The 25,996-nt window shown below is 36.7% G+C and overlaps 1 protein-coding gene across 5 annotated transcripts in view; it reads right to left on the reverse strand.

Moving 5' to 3' along the window:
* The window catches only part of HERC4 (HECT and RLD domain containing E3 ubiquitin protein ligase 4), a 175,586-nt gene that overhangs the window by 123,522 nt on the left and 26,068 nt on the right, over positions 1-25,996 (reverse strand). For 3 of the 5 annotated variants that reach the window (XM_011994077.1, XM_011994078.1, XM_011994076.1), the window contains exons 4-7: positions 18,223-18,382; positions 10,955-11,031; positions 6,834-7,055; positions 5,652-5,743 (exon numbers count right to left, since the gene is read on the reverse strand). In XM_011994077.1, coding sequence (XP_011849467.1) covers positions 5,652-5,743; positions 6,834-7,055; positions 10,955-11,031; positions 18,223-18,382 — 551 coding nt within the window. Of the gene's footprint in view, positions 1-5,651; positions 5,744-6,833; positions 7,056-10,954; positions 11,032-12,258; positions 12,331-18,222; positions 18,383-25,996 lie in introns of all 5 variants that reach the window. The other 2 variants (XM_011994075.1, XM_011994079.1) reach the window with 2 other exon arrangements.

The following is a 25,996-nucleotide window of genomic DNA, read 5'->3' on the forward strand; positions in this document are numbered from 1 at the left end:
AACATATAACTAAATTAGAAGTTCTGTATTGGAAAAAAATCTGTGATAACACAATCACAATTAGTATTCTTCAGTTCAACTGCTTTTCTTCATAGTTGTAGCTATATATGCAACTTTATATCCTGCTTTCATCATTTAATAGCATTATTACATACTGTTATATGAGAACATTCATTTTTCTTGTTTTATCATAGAAAACTTCAAGCAAATACACAAAGGTAAAGAGAAAATATAGTAAATCACCATATAACCATCACTCAGTTTCAATAACTGGCAAAAGGTTGGTTATTTTGTTTCACTGGTGTCTCCCTTTCCCTTTTGGGGGTATTTTCAAACAAAACAAAAAACACTTGAGTACTTTAAAGCAAACTGTGGTCATCATATCATTTCACCCACAAATGTGTATGTATCTTCAACAGCATATATCTCTAAGAGATAAAAGTATATAACCATAATACTATTATCACATTCACAAAATCAATAGCCATGTTTAAATCTTCCTGATTATTTTATTGCATCATGTCACAAAGCATATGTCTGCTTTGTTAGTGAAGTTAAAAATAAGTAAGTCAGGTGGGGCACGGTGGCTCACGTCTATAATCCCAGCACTTTGGGAGGCTGAGGCGGGCGGATCATTTGAGGTCAGGAGATTGAGACTAGCCTGGCCAAAATGCCGAGACTTCGTCTCTACTAAAAATACAAAAATTAGCTGGGCATAGTGGTGTGCGCCTGTAATCCCAGCTACTCGGGAGGCTGTGGCAGAAGAATCACTTGAACCTAGGAGACGGAGGCCTGCAGTGAGCCAAGATCACATCACCGCACTCCAGCCTTGGCAACACAGTGAGATGCCATCTCAATTTAAAAAAAAAAATATATATATATATATATAAAAAAAAAATAAAAATAAGTCAAAGTATGTCAGCCTGATACATCCCCATTAGGCTTAATGGTCTTTGCCTGGATCCATTATTTCATCAGGGAGTCTAAAATGGTGATTTTTCTAGTTTTATTATTTTTCCTACAGTTATGAACTGAAATTCTTCTATAAATAATTTGACTCATTAACTATTAAATTACCTAAAATGCAAATTGCAAATGAAAGGCAGAATACTTGATTCTTTCCCATTATTGACCAGTTAAAAAAAAAAATGAGTGTTGTCCTAGCAACTTCCCAAGGTAAGCAATAAGTTTTGCTTATATTGATTTGCGGGAAGAGAAGATCATTACAAACTCATGAATTTTTTTTATAGATCTGATGTTTTCCATTTTTTGCAGTCATTATTTCTTCTCCATATCCAGTGAAAGCTCCTTCAGGTTGTTCTTCTGACAGGACCACAGTAATCTTTGCTTTTTTATAACACAAAATGCCCAAAAGTATTCTTATACATATTTTTTGTCCCAGACATGGGATCAGACTCTTCTCTAAGCAGCCCTGGTTCCTTTTAGTGGAGAATCTATAACAATCAAGGGATTATCATTGTGTCCAGATTATACATGGTTCATTACTTCTAGGATCTTTCAGTGGTTATGGCAAAACAAAAACAAAAACAAAACAAAAAGCATATTCTTGGAGAAAAATAAAGAGTTCATACTAACACTTGCAATTCAAAGTAAAGATCACAAGGTTTTAACTTAATTCCTATAGTTTTACACCTATCTCTTTTCTCTTAAGTTGAAAATCATAGTTTATAACACAGTAAAATAACTACTTCTTTGCTTTCTCCTATGTATATGTAACATATTGGAAAAAAGATAATAGCAAATTTACTTCTAACAGTAAGACTACAGAATGCACACTTGTAATCCCAGCATTTTGGGAGGCTGAGGTGGGAGGCTCACTTGAAACCAGGAGTACCAGACCAGCCTAGGCAACAAAGCGAGACACCATCTCTACAAAAAATAAAATAAAAAAAAAATCAGCCAGGCACAGTGGTGCATGCCTGTAGCTCTAGCTACTCAGAAGACTGAGGTGGAAGGACTGCTTGAGCCCAAGAATTTGGTCATAGCTTCAGTGCACTATGACTGTGCCACTGCACTCCAACTTGAGCAACAGAGTGAGACCCCCATCTCAGGGAAAAAAAAAGTTACAGAATGCAGTTTAAGGGCCAGGCACAGTGGCTCACGCCTGTAATCCTAGCATTTTGGGAGGCCAAGGCAGGTGGATTTTTTGAGGTCAGGAGTTCGAGACCAGTCTAGCCAACATGGTGAAACCCTATCTCTGCTAAAAATACAGAAAATTAGCTGGGCGTGGTGACGCATGCCTGTAGTCCCAGGTACTCAGGAGGTTGAGGCAGGAGAATCACTTGAACCCAAGAGGTGGAGGCTACAGTGGGCCAAGATCGCACCATTGTATTCTAGACTGGGTGACAGAGTGAGGTTCTGTCTCAAAAAAAAAGAAGAAAAAAAAAAAAAAGGAAAAGAATGCAGTTTAAGATTTCTTTGTGGATTCAGTTTATCCTTAGCGTATTTCCCCCAGTGATGTACAGCAAAATGCTGTATTTTAAAATCACCTAAAATAATTCTTTCTTGTGTAGTTGTGTCACCAACTTGTTAGTTTTCCATTTTTAAGGACTAATATGTATATAATTTACATATAATTTTTACATATATATATAAAACTTTGCTTTTTTTTTTTTGAGACGGTTGCCTAGGCTGGAGTACAATGGCACTGTCTCGGCTCACTGCAACCTCCGCCTCCCAGGTTCAAGCGATTCTCCTGCCTCAGCCTCCTGAGTATCTGGGATTACAGGTATCTGCCACCACGCCCACCTAATTTTTTGTATTTTTAGTAGAGACAGGGTTTCACCACGTTGGCCAGGATGGTCTCGAACTCCTGACCTCGTGATCCACCTGTCTCGGCCTCCCAAAGCACTGGGATTACAGGTGTAAGCCACTGCACCAAGCCATAATTTTGCTTTTTAATTACATGTAACAGTTTCTAGATTCCGAAGTAAAAAATTATAAGGCAAGGCACATTTGTTCTGGCTATTAATTTTAAATTATTGTGTTTTTAAAAACATACATGGCCAGGTGCAGTGGCTCACACCTGTAATCCCAGCACTCCGGGAGGCAAAGGCAGGTGGATCACTTAAGGTCAGGAGTTCAAGACCAGCCTAGCAAACATGATGAAACCACGTCTCTACAAAAAAAATACAAAAAATAGCCAGGTGTGATGGCACATGCCTATAATCCCAGCTACATGGGAGGCTGAAGCATGAGAATCGCTTGAATCCGGGAGGTGGAGGTTGCAGTGAGCCAAGATCATACCACTGTACCCCAGCCTGGGAGACAGAGTTTTTGTTCAAAAACAAAAACAAAAACAAACAAACATACATGGCATATGATGTATGTTCATATTTCGGTCCCTTTCTTACAAAAAGACAGCTGTTCCATACGCCTTGCTCTTTTCACTTAGCAGTATATCATAGAAATCATTCCACAGCATAAGTATCTCATTCTGTTTTACACTTCACTGTACTTCATTACAGGGATGTACCACAATTTAACTCATAGACATTTGGATTTCTCCTAGTCTTTTGCTATTAAAATGCTACAATAAATGGTCTTGTGCATACATAATTTCAAATCTTTGGGGTAGATTCCTAAAAGTGGGTCTGCTAAATCAAAATGTGTATTTGTATGTGACTTACATAATACATCTGCAAATAAACTTGAAAAAAAATGTGACATCTTTATGGAAGTATCCTCATATCTATAAACATGGCATGTCTTTCCATTTATTCTGTTTTTAAAAGTTAGTTTTAAAATCTTTCCTAATGCAGTTTTCCTAGTGTAGGTTTTGTACAGAAGACTATTTCATAAAGCAATCTTAATCTATTTACTATTTCCAAGAAATTCTTCCAGAAAAGCAAGACATACGGATACAGAACATGTATTTTAACTTAAATCGAGGGAAAATAAAGTATTTTATTTTGGGGATATTTACAAATATCTAATTTTGTTAAAAATAATATACACCCAAAATTCCAATAAACAAATGTCACTAGCTACTATCTTCTGACAGAGGAATACAAAAGAGTAACAGAATTAGCATTTCTTAAAACTACATAGACACAAAAAGTTACTTATCCTAGAACATTAGGATGAATGGTTATCTGAAAGGCTGAATCTGAAAAGCATTAACATTGTTAGCCTTTCTGCCATAAAATTAAGTTTTTGGAATTATATCACACATGGTATTTTTTATATTTTGATAAATTTCTTCCAAATACCAATAACAAAAAAGGACAAGTAAAATGTAAGACTTGCCAACAGGAATAAACAAGACTTCAGTGATTACATTTGTAATCTGAACGCCAAAATCAATAAAATATGATATTAGGTTGGTGCAAAAGTAACTGTGGTTTTTACCATTAATGGCAAAAAAACGAAATTACTTTTGCACCAACCTAATAATAAGATTGGCAGGTATAATATTCCTTCCTTAATAAAGGCAAGTAATATAAAATACTTTAACTTTCATAATTGGTCATTATATTTTTTAAAGTGCCTTGAGTTCATTATATTTGACAATAATGAAGAATAATTCTTGTCCTGCTAAGATTCCCAAGTAGAAATATAATGCAGAATTTTAAAGCCTGATTAGAAGTTAATGCCTCTTTTTTTTTGAAACAAGGTCTCACTCTATCTCCCAGGCTGCAGTGCTGTGGTGTGATCTCAGCTCACTGCAAACTCCACCTCCTGGGTGCAACTGATTCTCCTGCCTCAGCCTCCTGAGTAGCAAGGATTATAGGTGCCTGCCACTATGCCTAGCTAACTTTCGTATTTTTAGTAGAGACAGGGCTTCACCAAGTTGGCCAGGCTGGTCTTGAACTCCTGACCACAGGTGACCCACCTGCCTCAACCTCCCGAAGCGCTGGGATTACAGGCATGAGCCACCATGCCTGGACATTAATGTCTTTTTACCAATTTTATATACTATGTAAGACCAAAACAGATAAAGAAGTTTAACCAGTTTCTAACTTGACCAATGAAAAACTTGCAAATTCCTTTACATTAACATGACTGCAATAAATAATCCTCTGGTAAAGGTTAATTGAATGCTTTCATTTTCATCTAACTTCTAGTCACTCGAGAACTAAACAGTACTGATACTTAATTGGCACATACCCAAGACAGTGAGAGGTCAGAGTTAAAGCCACTGATAAAACTCTGATCAAAGCTCACTATAACTGCTTGCACAATACTTGGCCTATGAATAACAGACAGATTCATCTCCTCTATTGCTTGTATGAAGTATTTATAAGCCAAATGGAAACTACATTCAAATTAGACTGAGCTACACAATATAAATGGGTTTGATACATGTATCATGGCAAGCCTAATGAACTAAAATGGAATAATTTTATTCAAAGTATGACTTAAGCAGTATTTCATATAAAGCTGAGAAATTCAGCAATATACTATCATTACATATAATAGTGTATCAATTCACATTTTATAACATAAAACAAAGTTGAAAAATTAGGTAAATTATTTTCAAGAATAATCTAAGTCTTTTTTCCCAGATAAATTATGTTTGAAATACCAATAATACTCAAGTTAAAACTTAAGAAAATATCATGAGAACATTCATTAATTATGAAAGAACCATGATGAGCAATAATAAAGAAGTTTTAAAAGTACAATACCTTGGTTAGTGCAGCAGTATGATCTTCTCCACAACAAATATAAACTATTTTCTGAGATCTTAGTGACTTTAGTAAATTAGGAACATACCTATCTGAAAATTCCAACAAGAGATGTTAATAATATTTTAAAAATTAAAACTCATCTAGATGTGTTTCCTCTACAGCTTCCCAAGCTCAGTAGATAGTTGTGAGTAAATAATTTTAACTATGATTCAATGATTTTGTAGTACAAGCTTCCTAAGTCGGGTTCCCAGGCCTATCCATACTATTGTGATAAAGGAGGGACTTAAAGAGTTAAGCGCTTTATAAACAGCCAATATGCCAGTCTACACAGGACTCAGCAATCAAGGAATTTCAAAATTATTTAACTGCTTCTAATTTTCCACATATACACATCATTCTTTATATTCACTTCATGATAGTTATACCAACAGGAGCCTACTTAAAAGCCTGGAAAAAAAAATGTACTTTAGGCTGTTTTGTAGCAGAAAAGATACATGATATCCTAATATGACATATTCTTCTTAGGAAAAACAAGGTAGTCTTTAATTCTTTGTTTGCCATTACTAATCGTTATCAGATTAACAACTCACTTTTGTCCATTTCAGTCATTACAATTATATTGAACTATAAGAAATTAGCTTTTGTAAGTCAAATACTGGCATTCAACTCAATGTAATCATGAAAAATAAGTTCCAAGATCCCAACTTGTTTCAATTTTAATTTTTTCAAATTCAAAATGTTTATTTTTAAGACTTTAGCATCAATGTTAAAAGTGAAGCCCAACCAAAGATTAATTTAATCCAAATCATTTAAATATTTCCTTGAAAAACTCAAAGATTAACACTTCATGTTACTTCCCCAGAATAATTTTACAGCTTCCTTCCACTAACAGTGGCCAACAGTGGATTAACAATTTGAAGTAATGTTTTTCAACTGTCTTTTAATAAACATCCAATACTAAAGATGTTGTCCAGATATACTTTTTATAGTTCTTTAATGAAAAAAGGATATTTTATGTCTTCCCACTGCATTCCTCAAATGGAATTTTTAAATAACATCTTATCCCCACCTCTACACCAGGGAACATACATTTCTCTCTTATACTAAGAATCACTGATCTATCTCAAAAGATCATCTCTTTTAAAAAACACACTTAAACTATACATAATGAGAACCTACCATTTTCATCATTAAGACCTAGCTGACCAAACTTGTTGCGTCCCCATCCAAAGATAGCTCCAGAAAGGGTGAGTACAAAACTATGGGCTCCTCCTGCTGCAACTTGCATGAAAGGGATTCCAAGCAAAGACTTAATCAGCTGTGGTGAAGTTTGCTTTTTACAGTCAGTACCTAAACCCAATTGGCCATATTTATTCTGTCCCCAACAGAAGACTTCACTTGCTGTAAAACAATAACGGAAAAATTAACCATTTTTCTTATATGCAAAAAATTTAATTTGAAAATAATCATTTCATTTAAAATTTCATACAAAGAGTATTATTTTGGGACATTCTTCCTATCATCAAAATAATATAAATATTATTTTTAGCAATTATGCTTATTTTTCTTATATGAACATATACTACTACCTAGAAGAACATTCAGTATTAGTATACTTTAAGTTTGATTGACTACACAGAGGAACAGGTGAGTCATATAACAAGGAGTAATCTCATTTCCTTATGCTCCTCAACAGTCTCCTTTTAATATTCCTCAAGTCTCATTTTTATTCTGTAGTTTCTCCCAAGAGGTACTCATTCAAGCTCAAACTTCAGTAACTATCTGCTGATCACATTCAAAATTTTATCACTAGCCCAAACCTCTCCTGAGGAAAAAACCCACATAACCCATTGTTTACCTGACATCTATACTTGGAAATTTCAAAGGAACTTCTAACTTAGGATGCCCCAAACTGAATTCATTACCCCCATCCTACTTCCCTGGACCTCTTTCCAGTGTTCCCCATTTTGGTACATAACATCATAACTGACTCAGTAGCTACAATTATAAACCTAGGGAGTCTTCCTTAATACTCCTCTCTTTTTTTTTTTTTTTTTTAACTTCACAGATATCCAGTCTATCATATATCACCAATTTATATACAGTTTTCTTTCTAAAGAAAAATACGGCAAATAGACCCATTCCTCACCATCTTAACTGATTCCTATAATAGCCTCCCCTGCCTGTCACCTTTGCTCCCATACTGCCATCGTATTTTGCAACTTTAGACATCCTTTTATTAAACTAACAACTGGCACTAAATAACTGATACACTAATAACTGAGTTTTTTAATTGAAATTACAAAACAGTACACACTTAAAAGTAAGCTTCCTTCCAAAAAAAATCTGAATCCTGGTTCCTCTTTCAAGAGACAGCCACTCTTTTTTTTTTTTTTTTTTTTTGAGATGGAGTCTTGCTCTGTCGCCCAGGTTGCAGTGCAGTGGTGCAATCTTTGCTTGTTGCAACCTCCATCTCCCAGGTTCAAGTGATTCTCCTGCCTCAGCCTCCTGAGCAGCTGGGATTACAGGCATGTGCCACCACATCTGGCTAATTTTTTTTTAATATTCTTAGCAGAGATGGGGTTTCACCATGTTGGACAGGCTGGTCTTGAACTCCTGACCTAGCGACCCGCCCACCTCAGCCTCCCAAAGTGGTGGGATTACAGGCATGAGCCACCACACCCATCCTGAGACAACCACTCTCACCACTTACTGGTAAGTCCTTCAAGAAATGTCCTATGTGCATATAAACAGACATTTGTATACATGTATAGAGATACTGTAAAAATGCAGGTTGGATAATATTGCTCACCCCAAAAAATATATTTCAGTGCTTTCTCATTGCTCTTGGGATAAACACTTTAAACCAGGCCTATAAGATGCTGTATGATCTACCTATGTTTCCAGTCTCTTCTCATATCAGTCTCTTCCCTCACTCGCTATACTCTAGCCATACTTGCCTTCCTTTATATTCTCCAATGGCCACTTCTCACACACTTGCTGTTCTCTCTACCTAAACCTTCCCCTCATCTTTGTCCAGTTCATTTCAACTCTCTCCCAGTAGGAGCCTTCCTTCCCTGATCTCCTAGATTAGGTCTAGTACCTCTGCTGTATGTTCTAAATACCCTAAAGTTTTTCTTTATAGCCCTTACCATAGTATGTAACTATATCATTATTTGAATGACTATATCACGAGGGCTAGTAAGTAGTATACTGCTTATTACTGTATGTTGTAGTATGCCTAGTTCATACTAAGGGCTCTAAAAAATGTTTAGTGGCCGGGCACAGTGGCTCACGCCTGTAATCCCAGCACTTTGGGAGGTCAAGGCGGGAGGATCACGAGGTCAGGAGATAGAGACCATCCTGACCAACATGGTGAAACCCTGTCTCTACTAAAAAAAAAAAAATACAAAAAACTAGCAGGGCGTGGTGGCGGGCCCCTGTAGTCCCAGCTACTCGGGAGGCTGAGGCAGGAGAATGGCGTGAACCCAGAAGGCGGAGCTTGCAGCGAGCCGAGATCGCACTACCGCACTCCAGGCTGGGCGCCAGAGCGAGATTCCATCACAAAAAAAAAAAAAAAAAATTAACAAATGAATAACATATTGCCTACAGCATAAAGCTGAGTAAGCCAAAAAAAAAAGGTCAATATGAAACTGTCCTCAGTAAAACCTCTGAGTTTAAATTTATGTTAGATCCACCTACCAAAATATCAAAAGAGGAGTTGGCAAAACAACAAAGCATACACAGAGATTCCATGTTCCTAACTGCCTACAGAAGTCCAAATTCCTTAATATGACATTTAAGGCCCTTTATAACAGATTTCTCTTTTTATTTCAGCCTAAACTGAAGTATGAGTATGTCTCCCATTCTCTCACAACACCCACATAAAACTACATGTCAAATACACCACTTTCTTAACTCTATGCCTTTACACTAGCATAACTCCCTTAGCCACTCAACGTTTCTCCTTGTCCTTCTCAGCATTTCTCCAATTATTAATTAAAAAAAAAATCTTTAAAGACTTGCATCAAATACTAATCCCCTCCTCCTTACTGTTACCAATTATATCAATTAGAAACAATTATATCATCACAGTATTTTACTTTTACCTTGTCAGAAATAATACATATTTTTTTCTGCCTCAAACTACAGTTATTTACTTGGACATCTGTCTCTTTCACTAGACTGTATGCTCCCTAAACCTGTCTCTTAATTTATCGGTGCTTCTCCATGATTCTAGCTTAGTGTTTTATTTGTAGTAGGCTTCACTAAATAGTAACACTAAATAGTAACAACGGAGCAAATGGAACCTATTTCTTCTTTTTGTTTTTTTGAGACAGAGTCTCACTGTGTCACCCAGGCTGGAGTGTAGTGGCGCAATCTTGGCTCACTGCAACCTCCACCTCCTGGGTTCAAGCAATTTTCCTGCCTCAGCCTCCCAAGTAGCTGGGACTACAGGTGTGTGCCACCACGCCGGCTAATTTTTTGTATTTTTAGTAGAGTGAGGGTTTCACCATGTTGGCCAGGCTGGTCTCAAACTCCTGACCTCAGGTGATTCCCCCATCTCGGCCTCCCAAAGTGCCGGGATTATAGGCATGAGCCACCTTACCCAGCAAACCTATTTATTTTAATGGTAAAAAACATACATATGGCAGATTCTTTACTAGCCCATATTCTAATCCTTAGCTAGAATACTAGTAAGTTAAATTGGTAAGAGAGGAATGCATACAAAGCTAATAAATATGATGTTTAGCCTTCTTTATTTCTATGCATAGAAAGTTCATCTATGAGATTAAATGAGACTGGGGAAGCAATCCTCTTCAGTTGCAGCTATGAAGAGTTTTTAACAGTTTAATAAACAGACACAAAAATCAATTTCATGTCTACATAATAAACAAAAAATGACGCCATTCACAACAAAAAATCAAATACCTAGGGGAAAGTCTAATCGAAGGTGTTTAAAACCTGTCCAGGTAAAACAAAATGCTAATGGAAAAAATTAAAGGGAGACTTAAATGGACAAATATACCGTGTTCTAGAATTGAAACGTTCAATATCCTTAATTGATTTATAGAGACAATGAAATTCCAATCAAATTCCTAGCTGTGTGTGTGTGTGTGTGTGTATGTGTGTGTGTATACAGACTGACAAGTTCATTCTAAAAGTTACATGGAAATAAAAAGAATCAAGAACCAGGGTAATCTTGGAGAAAGATGAACGAAGTTGGAGAACTATATGCACAATAAAAAAAGTACCAAGTAATAAAACTGAAGAGAAATAAAATAAAAACTAATGCTTACCTTTAGAAAGTGCAAGTGAATGATAGTAACCACAAGCAACCTGTATAATCTGGATATCTGACAAACTTTTAATATTTCTAGAAAAGAAGAAGACAGATCAAGATCAGTTAATTCCATTTAACAAACTGATCTTGAATGCTATTTATGTTATTTATTGATGGACTACTATATGCATATAGGTCATATTATTTTTTTCATACAAGCCCAATTTTAGCATACCAAAAATTTATGCTAAAATCAGTAAACAAGAGCAAGATACAAAAAAATAAAGTTAAAAGGGGTGATAAGAACACATCTTGGAAAGACAGTATTTAAGCAAAGTGAGCTACGCTCACACCTCAAGTATTCCTCAGAGTGCTCTTATAATTCAGACATTTTCTTTCATTATAAAAAAGTGTTTTTAAATCAGCTTACAGTTAGAAACTTGGCAATACATCTGGAAAGCAAATGTACATTATCTAACTTGCCTAAAACTGGTATTTTGCCTAGTTTAATGTATGTTCTCCTTTATCAGGTTTCTTAAGAACCAACAGGGATTCTTATATGCTCTACCAACTCTCAAATTATGAAACCTATTCCTTACAAGCTATCCTTTTACTTTATGTCTAAATCAGGGACATTCAATTTTTTTACTCGGGAAATTTACTCAATTCACAGTTATAACAATCACTACTAATATGTTAAGTCTTATTTTCTTCTCTTTTGTATTTTGTCCTTATACTTTTGTAATTTCTTTCCCCTCTTTCCTGAGTTTTGTTTTACCACCACACAATTTTAAAGGCTCATTTTTATAACATTACAAAAATCAATTAACTTTGTATGTACATCAACGATCCCAGCATCTCCATAGGTTCTTTCCCTTTGCCTGGTCATGTTACTGTTTTTCCTGAATGAATGTTTTCAAGGGAAAAAAAGGGGGACGCCGGATACGGATCCCAGCACTTCTGGAGACCGAGATGGGCAGATCACTGGAGGTCAGTCAGGAGTTTGAGACCAGCCTGGCTAACCTGGTGAAACCCTGCCTCTACTGAAAATACAAAAAAAAAAAAAAAAATCAGCCACGTGTGCTGGCACACTGTAGTCCCAGCTACTCGGGAAGCTGAGGCAGGAAAATCACTTGGACCCGGGGAAGCAGAGGCTGCAGTAAGCCAAGATCACACCGTTGCACTCCAGACTGGGTGACAGAGTAAGACCCTGTCTCAAAAAAAAAAAAAAAGAAAAGAAAAGAAAAAAGAAAAAAACGGGGGGATAGGGAGGTACACAATATGTTTCTTATTTCCCTTTACCTGATACTGTCACCTGACCTGATTCTGCCATAAGAGAGTCCGGAGCAAATTCTGACCACAGAGTCGACACACATGATTTTCGGGAGGCAGCTTCAGCAAATCAAATTTTGAGCAGGAAAAAGGAGAGTTACTCTAATTCCATATTATTGTATTAAAAATATTTTTATTTAGTGGAGTTATGCTCTTAACTACGAAACTTGAGAATTGTACTGCTACAATTTAGCAGAATCCAACAAATTAGCAGGATCCAATGCACCTTCAAATTTTCACTTAACAAAATGCCATTTCTTTGAAATAGCAAAATCAAACACTGGCAATGCAAACAGAGGAAGGAATAAAAAATATATGAACATACATAACTATGCTCAAATTACTAAACATTTACTGTTATTGCTTATGTGTACTAGGCAGATGATACACTGACCTGTTCAGCATATTAAGTATTTTAGGGAAAAAAACACTATTCCGGGTATCAAGCACAATTTTGCAAAAGAAACATTTCAAAATACTACATTCTCACAGTACTCTATGTTTCTTCCTTCATAGCATTTATCGCTACTAACTACTAGGGTACCTATTCATTGAATATTTGTCTCCTCTGCTAAACAGTAAGTTCTGTGAAGGCAAACCATGTGTCTTACACCCATGATAATGCCTGGCACCTGCTATAGTGCCGAATTAATAATATGTAATGAATATACTGTTAAAGGATAAATAAATTTGTAAGGTCTTGGAGGCTTCAGTATTAGTCACAAATTTTGCCAAAAATCTTCTAAATTTGCATAGCAATTTATATTCAGTTACTCTCCTTTCCAAAATACTAACATAAGGCTTGTAATACATATAAATGCTAATATCTTTTGCCATTATCTACTACAGAGACCAGGAAATATATTCTTCTGTGTCATTACTGTGTTAAAGAAAAAACTATCCCCTTTCATCTTCATATAAATGTATTAATACCCTGAAGAATGGGGAGATACTGGCTTTGTTTTCTTTGTTTTAGCTTTCAGATATTAAAAAATATTGTGAATGGTAAAACAAAGTTTCCATGTTCCATTTTTCCTAAAGAGATAAATTAGAATATAATTAAATTTTTTAGAATTCATCAAAAGTAATCCCCTTTGTCACATAAAAAAGATAATGTGTTTAATCATTTTTAATTTTTGAAGATTGGAATACACTGAACAGAAAAGCAAAACAAAGGCTGGGCGCGGTGGCTCAAACCTGTAATCCCAGCACTTTGGGAGGCTGAGGCAGGCGGATCATAAGGTCAGGAGGTCAAGACCAGCCTGGACAATATGGTAAAACTCCGTCCCTACTAAAAATGCAAAAATTAACTGGGCATGGTGGCGGGTGCCTGTAGTCCCAGCTACTTGGGAGGCTGAGGTAGGAGAATGGCTTGAACCCAGGAGGCGGAGGTTGCAGTGAGCCCAGATTGCACCACTGCACTCCTGCCTGGGCGACAGTGAAATTTCATCTCAAAAAAAAAAAGGAAAAGAAGCCAGAATAAATTTTGGAAATTAAAAAAGTATATATATATACACACACACACGCGCGCATTGGAAATCAAATTTATACACCCTTCCTTTGGGACTCTGCTAAAGCATATTAATTATGGAATGTGTACACTATTATATTCTTCTGTTTTTCCAACTTAACGCGTAGTGGCAATACAGGCAGAAATCAGGCATTGCTAGTTATGATTCTGAAGACAAAATTCCAACCACTAATGTTAACGATTAGTAAACAGTTTATAAAATGTAATCAAACATTTGAGGAGCTAAAGTATTAAATATTTTGCCAATTAAACACAATTAACAATTTTCTATTTTCCAGTTAAGCCACAACTTTCCTAGTTATTTCAGAAAAATCTTAACACCAACTCATTTCAATTTTGAAAAATTTATCTCAGAATAGGGGAGTTGATTAAAAAAAAAATGAAAAATTTAGACTAACAACGGATCTAGTCTATACCATTAAAAACTACTTTTTCTTTTTAATCTATAATGTTCCAAATTTTCAGATGCTAAAATTAGGCAGGAATTGTAATATATTTTAAAATGAATAACAAGAAAATAAATTGTATTTGTGACCAAGCCTATAATTCAAATATGTTTAGTTTGTATAGTCCAGAAATTGCTGTACTCACAAAAGTAATAATCTTATACTATCTTGCCGTAATTTCTTAATGCATATGTCCAAGAAGCAGAACTTTTAGAAGATAGACTACATCTTTATTGCCAACAATTATTTTTCTGAAGTCTGTGTGCAAAGTTATGTATTTCCACTTACATTAAACTAAGATAATAAAATTTGGGTTAATTTTTTTTAAATAAAAAGGTGTAATATATATTCTACATTAAAATCTAGCCAGAAATGCAGGTCTACAGACACTATTTAAAATACCTGGTCTTTCCCAAAGTAGTGACTTCAAAACAAAACAAAATTAGAAGTAGGAAAGAATTCATTATCAAACTAATTAGTTTCAGTTATATCCTATTATTATTTTCACATTCTTCTTTAATATTATCCATCCATTGGCATAAAAAATGGATTTTGTTGTCACAAAAGTATAACCTAATGTGAATCTTCACTTTTCTGATTACTCTTTTTTTTTAAATTTTTTGAGATGGAGTCTCGCTCTGTTGCCCAGGCTAGAGTGCAATGGCGCAATCTCAGCTCACTGCAACTTAGGCCTCCCAGGTTCAAGCAATTCTCTGCCTCAGCCTCCCGAGCAGCTGGGATTACAGGCGCCTGCCTGGCTAATTTTTTGTATTTTTAGTAGAGACGGGGTTTCACCATCTTGGCAAGGCTGATCTTGAACTCCTGACCTTGTGGTCCACCCACCTTGGCCTCCCGAAGTGCTGGGATTACAGGTGTGAGCCACCACACCCAGCCTATTCTGATTACTCTTACGAAAATCTATAAACACTAGGCAGAACACAGTGGCTCACGCCTGTAATCCCAACACTTTGGGAGGCCAAAGCCAGTGAATCCCTTGAATCCAGGAATTCAAGACCAGCCTGGGCAACATGGTGAAACTCCGTCTCTACAAAAAATACAAAAATTGGCCAAGCATAGTGGTACATGCCTGTAGTCCCACCTACTAGGGAGGCCGTGATGGGAGGATGACTTGAGTCCAGGAGGTCGAGGCTGCAGTGAGCTGTGAGCATGCCACTATAAACCAGCCTGGGTGACATAGTGAGACCCTGTCTCAAAAAACAAACAAAAATCTATAAACACCTTACATCTAAAGAATGATTTGGTACTGAAATTAAAACTCACTTGGCACTCTTCCTTTTATAAAAATACATTTCCACTGAAATACTAAATGGCCCTTTAAAACCTGATAATATCAGTAAAAACTATGTATATGTTACAACAAATCAGATCAAGCCATCAAATTTTGAAAAACTGAGAAGGATGAAAAGCAGAAATACCTTAACATACAGCTTAAAGTTAATACAGATGTTGAACACATACAAAAATAAAGATGTTTAAACCAAAGAACTCAAGTAAATTCTCTTTCAGGTCCCCATCCAGGTTCATAGTTATTATTGGACAACCCTCATATAAATTTTGTAAATAATAAAATTCTCTCCTTATAATTAACTTTCTTTTCATTTATTATTTACCTATGTATTACTGGCTAAAATCCCTTAAAGGTGAACATCAACAAAAATTTAAGTATGAGAATCATCAGACTGGTAGAGTAAAAATAAAGGAAACTAGAAAATTTTGCCATGAATCATGGTTTTGAGAATACAGACTTAGAAGATCTAACATACAAATATCTTTTCATCCTAAAAACACAGTTTTTTTAATCTTTTTTTTTTTTTTTTTTGAGATGGAGTCTCGCTCTGTCGCCCAGGCTGGAGTGCAGTGGCACGATCTTGGCTCATTGAAAGCTCCGCCTTCCGGGTTCATGCCATTCTCCTGCCTCAGCCTCCCGAGGAGCTGGGACTACAGGCGCCTGCCACCATGCCCAGCTAATTTTTTGTATTTTGAGTAGAGACGATGTTTCACCGTGTTAGCCAGGGTGGTCTCAAACTCCTGACCTCGTGATCCACCCTGCTCGGCCTCCAAAAGTGCTGAGATTACAGGCGTGAGCCACTGCACCCGGCCTAAAATCTTAAATTTAAAATCCTGTTCTATAAGGATTACTTGTGAGAAGAAATAAAAAGAGTAGAGGGTGGGTCAAATGTGAGGTCATTATGCTTTTATGAATGCTTTAACTTAAGAAAAAATTTTTTTTTTCTCCCAAAAGTTCCATCATTAAGAGGAATCAAAAGCACACTGGGAATTGTGTGCATTAATGCAGAAGAAACAAAGGGTAAGCAAATTGGGGAGTTTTGTGGAATTTGGTTATAAGTTCAATTAAAAAAATGAAAGTCTCAACAGATAGTTCATTATTAACATGATATAACATGTCAAATTAAGAGTTCCTATGCTCCATTTTCTTATTCTAGTAGTTACATCCTCATTCTCAAACCAAAACAAACTTTATCAATGTTAAAAACAAAATACATAAAGATGTGTAGAAAAATGCCATCTGCAGTAAATCTAAAATTAACTTAAGAATACTTTGGTTCCAGCTGGGCAAAGTGGCTCACGCCTGTAATCCCAGCACTCTGGGAGGCTGAGGTGGGCAGATCACCTTAGGTCTGGAGTTCGAGACCACCCTGACCAACATGGAGAAACCCCCTCTCTACTAAAAAAAATACAAAATTAGCCAGGTGTGGTGGCGCATGCCTGTAATCCCAGCTACTCAGGAGGCTGAGGCAGGAAAACTGCTTGAACCCGGAAGGCGGAGGTTGTGGTGAGCCAAGATCACGCCACTCCACTCCAGCTTGGGCAACAAGAGCAAAATTCTGTCTTAAAAAAAAAAAAAAAACCTTGGTCCCAGTATAGTTCTTTTATCCCTACAACTATTACTAGGAAAAAGAACAAAAGAGTTTAAAGAGGTCAGAATTTGTATAAATTTTAAAACTAAGTATGAGTTAATGTATTATTTATGTATCTAAAATAAACTGAATACTTTTCTTTAAATCTGTATATTTTTCACCTACGTAATTCATGCTGTTGGAGTTTTTAATATTAAAACAATGATTAGCCAGGCATGGTGGCTCATGTCTGTAATCCCAGTACTTTGGGAGGCCAAAGTGGGCAAATCTTGAAGTCAGGAGTTCGAGACCAGCCTGGCCAACATGGTGAAACCCCATCTCTACTAAAAATACAAAAAATTAGCCAGATGTGGTGGCGGGAGCCTGTAATCCCAGCTACTCGGGAGGCTGAGGCAGGTGAATGGCTTGAAACCGAGAGGCAGAGGTTGCAGTGAGCCGAGATCACACCATTGCACTCCAGCCCGGGCAACAGTGTGAGACTCCGTCTCAAAAACAAACAAACAAACAAAAAATGATTATGCCCTCTGTAACTGTGTAAGACTAAAACATTGATGAGGCACTGCTTATTTTTTAATTGTGAAATAATTATATGATGAATTAATTAAATTGTGGTCACAGCTATGTAAAAAGTGGAAACTGACTACATTCTTTTTACAGTAAGCACGTTAGACTTCTATACTCAACAGAAACCATAAAGACTAAAAAAAGACAAGTTAGTGAAAAACATTCAACAAATCAATAATTTAATAAATATTTCAATAGCAGGAATACTCAAGATAGTTCTTTAAATTAGTCTAACCGACTAAAAGAATTTGTAATGAAGTATTCCCTATTCCTTTTTTTTACAAACATAAATTCTATTGATTATAGAGAAAATATAGATCATATAAAAATAGCAAACCAATCAATAGCTCAACTAACATCATAAGCAAGAACCAAACTCTTATCAAAGGACTCAAAGGGGAGAAATAATGAGATGTCAACTCTTACATGCCCAAAGATAAGCAGAACGACATAGATTAATAAATTTATTTTAAAAGATTGTTAAGGACCTCTTTCTGGTCACCTTTGTTACCTGGGTACTCTGATGCATTCCTCTGATCCTAGCAGGCCAAGCTGTCCATCAGAATCGAGACCCCAAGCATACACCTGGCCTTTGTCATTTAGCGCTAACGTATGAGCTTCTCCACATGAAACAGCTACGATATTTTGGGCATCCAGGGCAACAACCTGCTCTACAGAAATCAAGAAAAGAGATATTGCATTCTAGTACAGAAATCAAGGAAAAAGATAACTGCATTCTAGTTTTGAATTTCCAATAAGAACAAAACACATTCTTCATTTTATACAAACAAGCTAAAGAAATGCTTAAACATAATGCTAGATATAACCAGTTATTTTAAACTATTCAACAAACATGTTCCATACGTAATTCTCATTGTGGTAAACCACAGATAAATATATTTCAGGGCAAAATCAACTTAGAATATTAAGTGACCTGAACATTTTCATGAAGAAGTTAAGGGCTTATAAAGATTCTCTCAGAATGTACCTTCTATTCAAATCTATTACTAATAAAAGAGTCCAGGTGGAAAAAAAAAAAAAGAATAAGAAGAAATCATTTAAATAACCTGGGCTGCTTGATTTTAACAATAAGATTATAACTGACACATATATTACAATGTATACGCTGCCATGAAGTGATTCTGAAATTAAGGATATAGGCCTGGTGTGCTGGTTCACACCCATAATACCAGCATTTTGGAGGCCAAGGAGGGCGGATCGCTTTAGGTCAGGAGTTCGAGACCAGCCTGGCCAAAATGGTGAAACTCCGTCTCTACTAAAAATACAAAAATTAGCTGGGTGTGTGGTGGTGCACGCCTGTGATCCCAGCTATTGGGGAAAGGCTAAGGCAGGAGAATCACTTGAATCTGGGAGATGGAGGTTGCAGTAAGCTGAGATCATGCCACTGCAATCCAGCCTGGGTGACAAAGCCAGATCCTGTCTCAAGATAAAAAAAGGAAATTAAGGAAATAATCTGAATTAGCAATTTCTGAATGGAAAGCAAAATTTTTAAAGATCTCATAAATAAAGCATCTATTAGATATGGTGAGTAGAGAACTGAAAGGCTGTAAACCATGACTGACAGGGTTTCCATTTGTGGACTGCCAACTTAATATTAAAAGATACAAAAACTGCTTACGTGGTTAAAATATGTTCAAGTTTTAAATCAGAAATTAACTTAAAATACTGGCCCTACTACCAGTAGCCATCAATTGACAAATCAATAAGGAAAGTGAATTTGTTTCTCTTAGTCCTCAAGATGTGTTTGTCAGTTTTTTTTTTTTTTACTAGTACCACAAGTTTTTTAAAAGATGCCATTTAAAATTAACTTTATTTCAGCTTAATAAGAAAGCTATAATCATTGTCTTCAACAAACTAAAAGTCTTATGTTGAAAGCGGTTAAAACTGGATCAGGGTTTCTTCAGAGGCATAGTTTAGCTCAATTTACAAATACAGCTGTTCAATAACGAAACAGACTGAACCAAAGAGGCTAAAATTCCTATCGATACAGAAATTCAAATTGTATCTAAATTACTATCTTGCATTTTGGAGTGGGAAGTTAGCCCTAGATAGTCTCTAGTAACCTGCATAACTCTAATGATGTATTAAGTACTTACCTACTCCTGAAGCTTCCAGTACATGGAAGTTTATTACACTAATACCTCACTTTTTGTATAGCTTTTAAAAAATTATTTTACAGAAACATACAAAAACAAAAAAGGAAAATAAGATATGACACTGTTCCCCCCCAAAAAAAGAAAAGAAAAAATACTTAGAAGTAAAGGATCATTTGTTTATATCAAAACATTCCCATAAACCTTAATTATGAAGAAGTAAATGTTTGAAAGATCTGTTATCTCTCACAGAGGTTCCAGAAAAAGTCAAGGTCTCTCCAGAACAATCCTCAAAGGAAGTAGCAGAAAATGACAGGATGACAAGGGGGGTAAGTAAGACTGCTTGGTTGGTTCAACAATAACAAATTAATAGCATCAGCTGTAAAGAAAGCAATGGTTGTAAAGTCAAAGGCACCAAATCGAAGAAACAAAGAAGCAATCATTTATATTCAACAGTTGTATTGTACACTTCTTGTGCTCCAAGCATGGACAGAGAGAGAATAAAACAAGCATCCTAGCCCTCAATGAGTTTATGACCTACGGAAAAACAGGTGAGATAAAGATTGTGACTAAATGCTAAGATAAACATATACAAGAAGCACTAAAAGAACATGAGCTATTTATGTAAACCTTAAAAGGTAGTCCAGGCCAGGTAGTTCACGCCTGTAATCCCAGCACTTGCGGAAGCCAAAGTGGGAGGATCACTTGAACCCAGGAGTTTGAGACCAGCCTGGGCAACATAGTGAGACCTCGTCTCTAGAAATAATTTTTTTAAAAAATTAGCCAAGCATGGTGGCATACACTTGTGGGGAGACAGAGGGGGAAGAATCACTTGAGCCCAGGCAGTTGAAGCTACGATGAGCTGTGATCGTGCCACTGTATTCCTTCATGGGCGACAGAGTGAGACCGTGTCTCCAAAACAACAACAACAACAACAAACATGAAGAATTTTGGAAAACAGTGAAAACTAGCTGAGTCCTGAGAAGGAGATTCCATGTATCCATTTGAGGAAATTCAAGTTAATTGTTATAGCAAAACCAACAGCGAAGTCAAAAAACTGATGAAAAGGAGGCAAAAAATATTATTCATCTCAGACAAAATACCATCCCCAGTTTTTATTGATTTCCTAGGGGAAAAAAAAAGGTCAGTAATTCACATGACAAGTGGGTAAGAGATGTGAACCAGAAGTTCAGAGAAAAAAAACAGAAATGGCCCGTAGAGAAATGTAAATTCAAACTACACTGAGAAGCCAATAATAGATTAGCTTAGAAAACTCATCAAGCTATACACGTATTTTCAATTTTGCACTTTCCCATATGGGTTAAGCTTCATTAAAAAATCTATCAGGAGAGTAAGAAGACAAGCCATAGCCCGGGGGAAAATATTTGCAAAAGATACAGCTGATAAAGTGTTAATCCAAAGTAAGCAAAGAAAGCTTAAAACTGAATAACAAGAAGAAAACAAACAATCCCATTTTAAAAACAGGTAAAAGACCAAAACTGACACCTCCTCAAGGAAGACACACAAATGGCAAGCAAACATACAAACAGATGTTCAACTTATGTCTCCTGGGAATTACAACTTAAAAAAAAATACCACTATACACCTATTAGAACGGCCACAAGACAAAACACTGACACCACCAGATGCTGGCAAGGATGTGAAGCAACAGGAACTCTCCTTCATTGCTGGTGGGAATGCAAAATAGTACAGCCACTTTGGAAAACAGTTTGGCAGATTCTGACAAAACTAAATATACTCTTACTATATGACCCAATTCCTTGATAGTTACTCAAACACTTATGTCCACATAAACACCTGCACATGGTGGTTTTTTTTTGTTTTGTTTTGTTTTTTGAGACAGGGTCTCACTCTGTTGCCAGGCTGAACTGCAGTGGCATAATCATGGCTCACTGCAGCCTCCCAGGCTCAAGCAATCTTCCCACCTCAGCCTCCAGAGTAGCTGGGACTATAAGCACAGGCCACCATACCCAGCTAATCTTTTAATTTCTTGTAGTGACAGGGTCTCACTATGTTGCCCAGGCTGGTCATGAACTCCTGGGTTCAAGCAATCTTCCCACCTCAGCCTCTCAAAGTGTTAGGATTTACAGGCATGAGCCACCATACCCAGCCCACATGGAAGTTTCCAGCAGTTTTATTTATAATTGCCAAAACCCAGAAGCACCCAAGACATCCTTTAGTAGGTGAATGGATAAACTGTGGTACATCCTGACAATGGAATATTTAGTGCTAAAAAGAAATGAGCTACCGAGCCATGAAAAGACATAGAGGAAATGTACTTAATACTTAGTAAAAAAAAAGCCAATATGAAAAGGCTACAAACTATATGATCCCAACTATATGACAAGTTGGAAAAGGCACAATGATGGAGACAGTAAAATAATTAGTGGTTGCCAGGGGATAAAGGGAGGGAGGGATGAACAGGCAGAGAATAGGGGATTTTGAGGACAGTGAAACTATTCTGCCTGATACTACAATGATGGATACATGTCATTATACATTTGTTAAAATCCATTTAATGTGTAACACTAAAAATGAATGCTAAAGTAAACTATGGAATTTGGGTGATAATGATATGTCAGTGTAGATTCGTTGATTTTAACAAATATGCCATCGTGCTGCAGGACATCCAGAAAGCTGGGGAAGTGGTGCATGGTGGGAGACACGAAGTAGAAGGGAACTCTTTATTTTCTGCTCAGTTTTGCCCTGAACCTAAAAAACTGCTCTAAAAAGAAAGGGTATTTTTTAAATTTGTGTTTTAAAAAACCCACATACCAAGATATAATTTATTCACCTGATAAAAATCAAAAAGTTTGATAACAGTTCATGGGAGAAAAAGGCACTCTTGTACACTGTTTGTCTAAGAACAAAACAGTACAACCTCTATGAAGAGAAGTGTGGCAATATCTAACAAAACCCACATGCATTCACCCTTCAGACCTAGCAATTCCAATTCCAGGAATCTGTCCTACAGATATACCTCTGTGTATGTGTACATATATATTTGCAGCACTATATACAATAGCAAAAGACTGGAAATTCTCCAGTATCCAAAAGATTCCATCTACACACTGAAATATTACGCTCTGCAATTTAAAAAAAATAAAGAAAGAAAAGAGGAAACTACAGGTTGTTATGAAAAGATCCCCAGGGTATATTATCCAGTGGTGAAGAAAAAATGATAAGATGTGGAATAGTGTACATGATTTGCTATTTTTTGTGTAAGAGGAAGAAGAAAACATATTCATATTTGCTAATATTGTATCTACATTTTAAAAACTTTGGAAAGATAGGTCGGGCACAGTGACTCACACCTGTAATCCCAGGACTTTGGGAGGCAAGGCCAGGAGTTAGACACCAGCCTGGGTGGTGGGTGTCTGCAATCTCAATATGAGAATTGCCTGAATCCAGGAGGCAGAGGTTGTAGCAAGCCAAGTTCACACCACTGCACTCCAGCACTCCAGCCTGGGTGACAGAGTGAGACTGTCTCAAAAAAAAAAAAAACTTTGGAAAGATACACAAAAAACATATGAACAGGCACAGTGGCTCACGCCACCTAGCGCTTTGGGAGGCCAAGGTGGGAGGATGGCTTGAATCCAGGAGTTCGAGACCAGCCTTGGCAACATAATGAGACCCTATACCTACAAAAAAATTAAAAATTAGCCAGGCATGGTGGCAAATACTTATAGTTTCCACTACTCAGGGAACTGAGGTGGGAGGATCTCTTGAGCCTAGGAGGTCAGGGCTACAGTGAGCCGTGATTGTGCCACTGCACTCCAGCCTGGGAGAGAGTGAGACTGTCTCAAAACAAAAAACAAACAAGGCCAGATGCAGTGGCTTATGCCTGTAATCCCAGTACTTTGGGAGGCTGAGGCAGGCAGATTGCCTGAGTCCAGGAGTTCAGGACCAGCCTGGACAACATGGCAAAACCCCATTTCCACTAAAAAAAACCAAAAAATTAACCATGTACACCTATAGTCCCAGCTACTTGGAAGGCTGAGATAGGAGAATCGCCTGATCCCGGGAGGCTGCGGCTGCAGTGACCAAGATTGTACCACTGCACTCCAGCCTGGGCAACTGAAGTGAGACCCTTTCTCAAAAACAAAAAAACAACCACTAACAAGCATAGTTATTTAGAAGGGATATAGGCAGAGGGAACAATATAGTGTGGTCAAATGTAAGAGCTAAGCTTCTCAATGTATATTTAAATTGCTTTGATGTTTGAACCATGTGAATATACTGTCTTTTCAAAACAAACAATAAACAAAATGTAACTTAAAAAATATAAAAGAAACAGATCCTTAGAGTAAGTAGTTAACACAATGTATTAAAACCATTGTTTTCATGTTTTCATTTTAAAACTAATCTGAGCTCTTTAATGTTTTTCAACATACTAAACACTGAAGATAATTTTGGTTCTTTCAGAATTTTAGCCCCATCCAATTATTGGGATACTAACTTTGAAAATGGATAATGACTTCAGCAATACATTATTATAAAAACACATGACTTGAGAATAATATTTAATAGTTGACTTTTCAGACATCAAATACACAAAACTGATAACTTCACTACAATTTTTAAAATATTATCTATTTTTTCCAAATGGCTCATCAAAATGAATAAACTCAACCATTTTTCCCCAGTATCCTAGAAAGTCATATCAATGGTTTGTTGAGACATTTTATATCCAAGTCAAATTCTGGTTGAATACTCAAATCAAGATGGCCTAAAAAGGGAGATAATGAATGACAAGCAAGAATGAAGAGAAATAAATGAATCCAACAAAACAAACAAAAAAATTCACTTACACAGCCTGGCCCAGTAATGCTCCATGTAAGAAAGGGATGCAAAAAAAAACTCATGCCAAATCTAACAGCAAACATTTATTGTTTACTATGTTCCAGGTACTGTGTACTATAACTTTTTATCACCAAAATACATGCACCTTTAAAGGCCAATCACACAATTAGAAAACGGAGAGTTAAGGGGCATTAAACCACATCAATTGACGATAAGTAGAAAAACCCAAAGAAGACCCAAAAAAACAACAAAAAAACCTTGCCATGCAAGTCCATTAAAAAAATTATTGAATCCTTTGATAAATAAGGGTTAAAAGATGTTGAAATTACAAATGCTTGATGCTAAACTTGTTGGAAAGGTTTAATAACAGCATATAATCATTATAGTCAATAGTAATTAAGAAATAAAAAGCTATGTTATTTAAAAATATGAACACACACAGATAAAATACATGGCAAAATGTTAACACTTTTTTTGTTGTTTTTTTGAGACGGAGTCTCGCTCTGTCGCCCAGGCTGGAGCGCAGTGGCGCGCTCTCGGCTCACTGCAAACTCCGCCTCCTGGGTTCACCCCATCCTCCTGCCTCAGCCTCCCGAGTATCTGGGACTACAGGCGCCCGCCACCATGGCTGGCTTTTTTTTTTTTTTTTGTATTTTTAGTAGAGACGGGGTTTCACCGTGTTAGCCAGGATGGTCTTAACCTCCTGACCTCGTGATCTGCCTGCCTTGGCCTCCCAAAGTGCTGGGATTACAGGCGTGAGCCACCGCGCCCGGCCAATGTTAACACTATTCTTTCAACTTTTCTCTCTTTCTTTTTTGAGACAGGATCTCACTCTGTTACCCAGGCTGGAGTGCAGTGGCATGATCTCGGCTCACTGCAACCCTGCCTCCGGGGCTCAAGTGGTCCTGCCACCTCAGCCTCCTGAGTAGCTGAGACTATAGGCCAATTTTTTGTATTTTTTAGAGATGGGGTTTCACTAGGTTGCCCAGGGTGGTCTCGAACTCATGAGCTCAAGCAACACAACTGCCTCGGCCTCCCAAAGTGTTGAGATTACAGGCATGAGCCACTGTGCCTGGCCTCAACTTTTCTTTATGCTTCAAAATGTTCATATAAAAAGTGTGAAAAAAAAATCATTGTGTTCCTATCAGTATTTATGAGTCACAGTATTTCTCTTCAAGCAGAGAAGAAAAGAGACATCTAACTTTCAGAGGCACAAAAAGGAAAACACAAATAGAAAAGATTGGCTTTTGAATGCCATGCAAGTCCATTAAAAAAATTATTGAATCCTTTGATAAATAAGGGTTAAAAGATGTTGAAATTACAAATGCTTGATGCTAAACTTGTTGG

Source organism: Mandrillus leucophaeus, unplaced genomic scaffold (genome assembly GCF_000951045.1).
Source record: "Mandrillus leucophaeus isolate KB7577 unplaced genomic scaffold, Mleu.le_1.0 Scaffold441, whole genome shotgun sequence".
NCBI lineage: Eukaryota > Metazoa > Chordata > Mammalia > Primates > Cercopithecidae > Mandrillus > Mandrillus leucophaeus.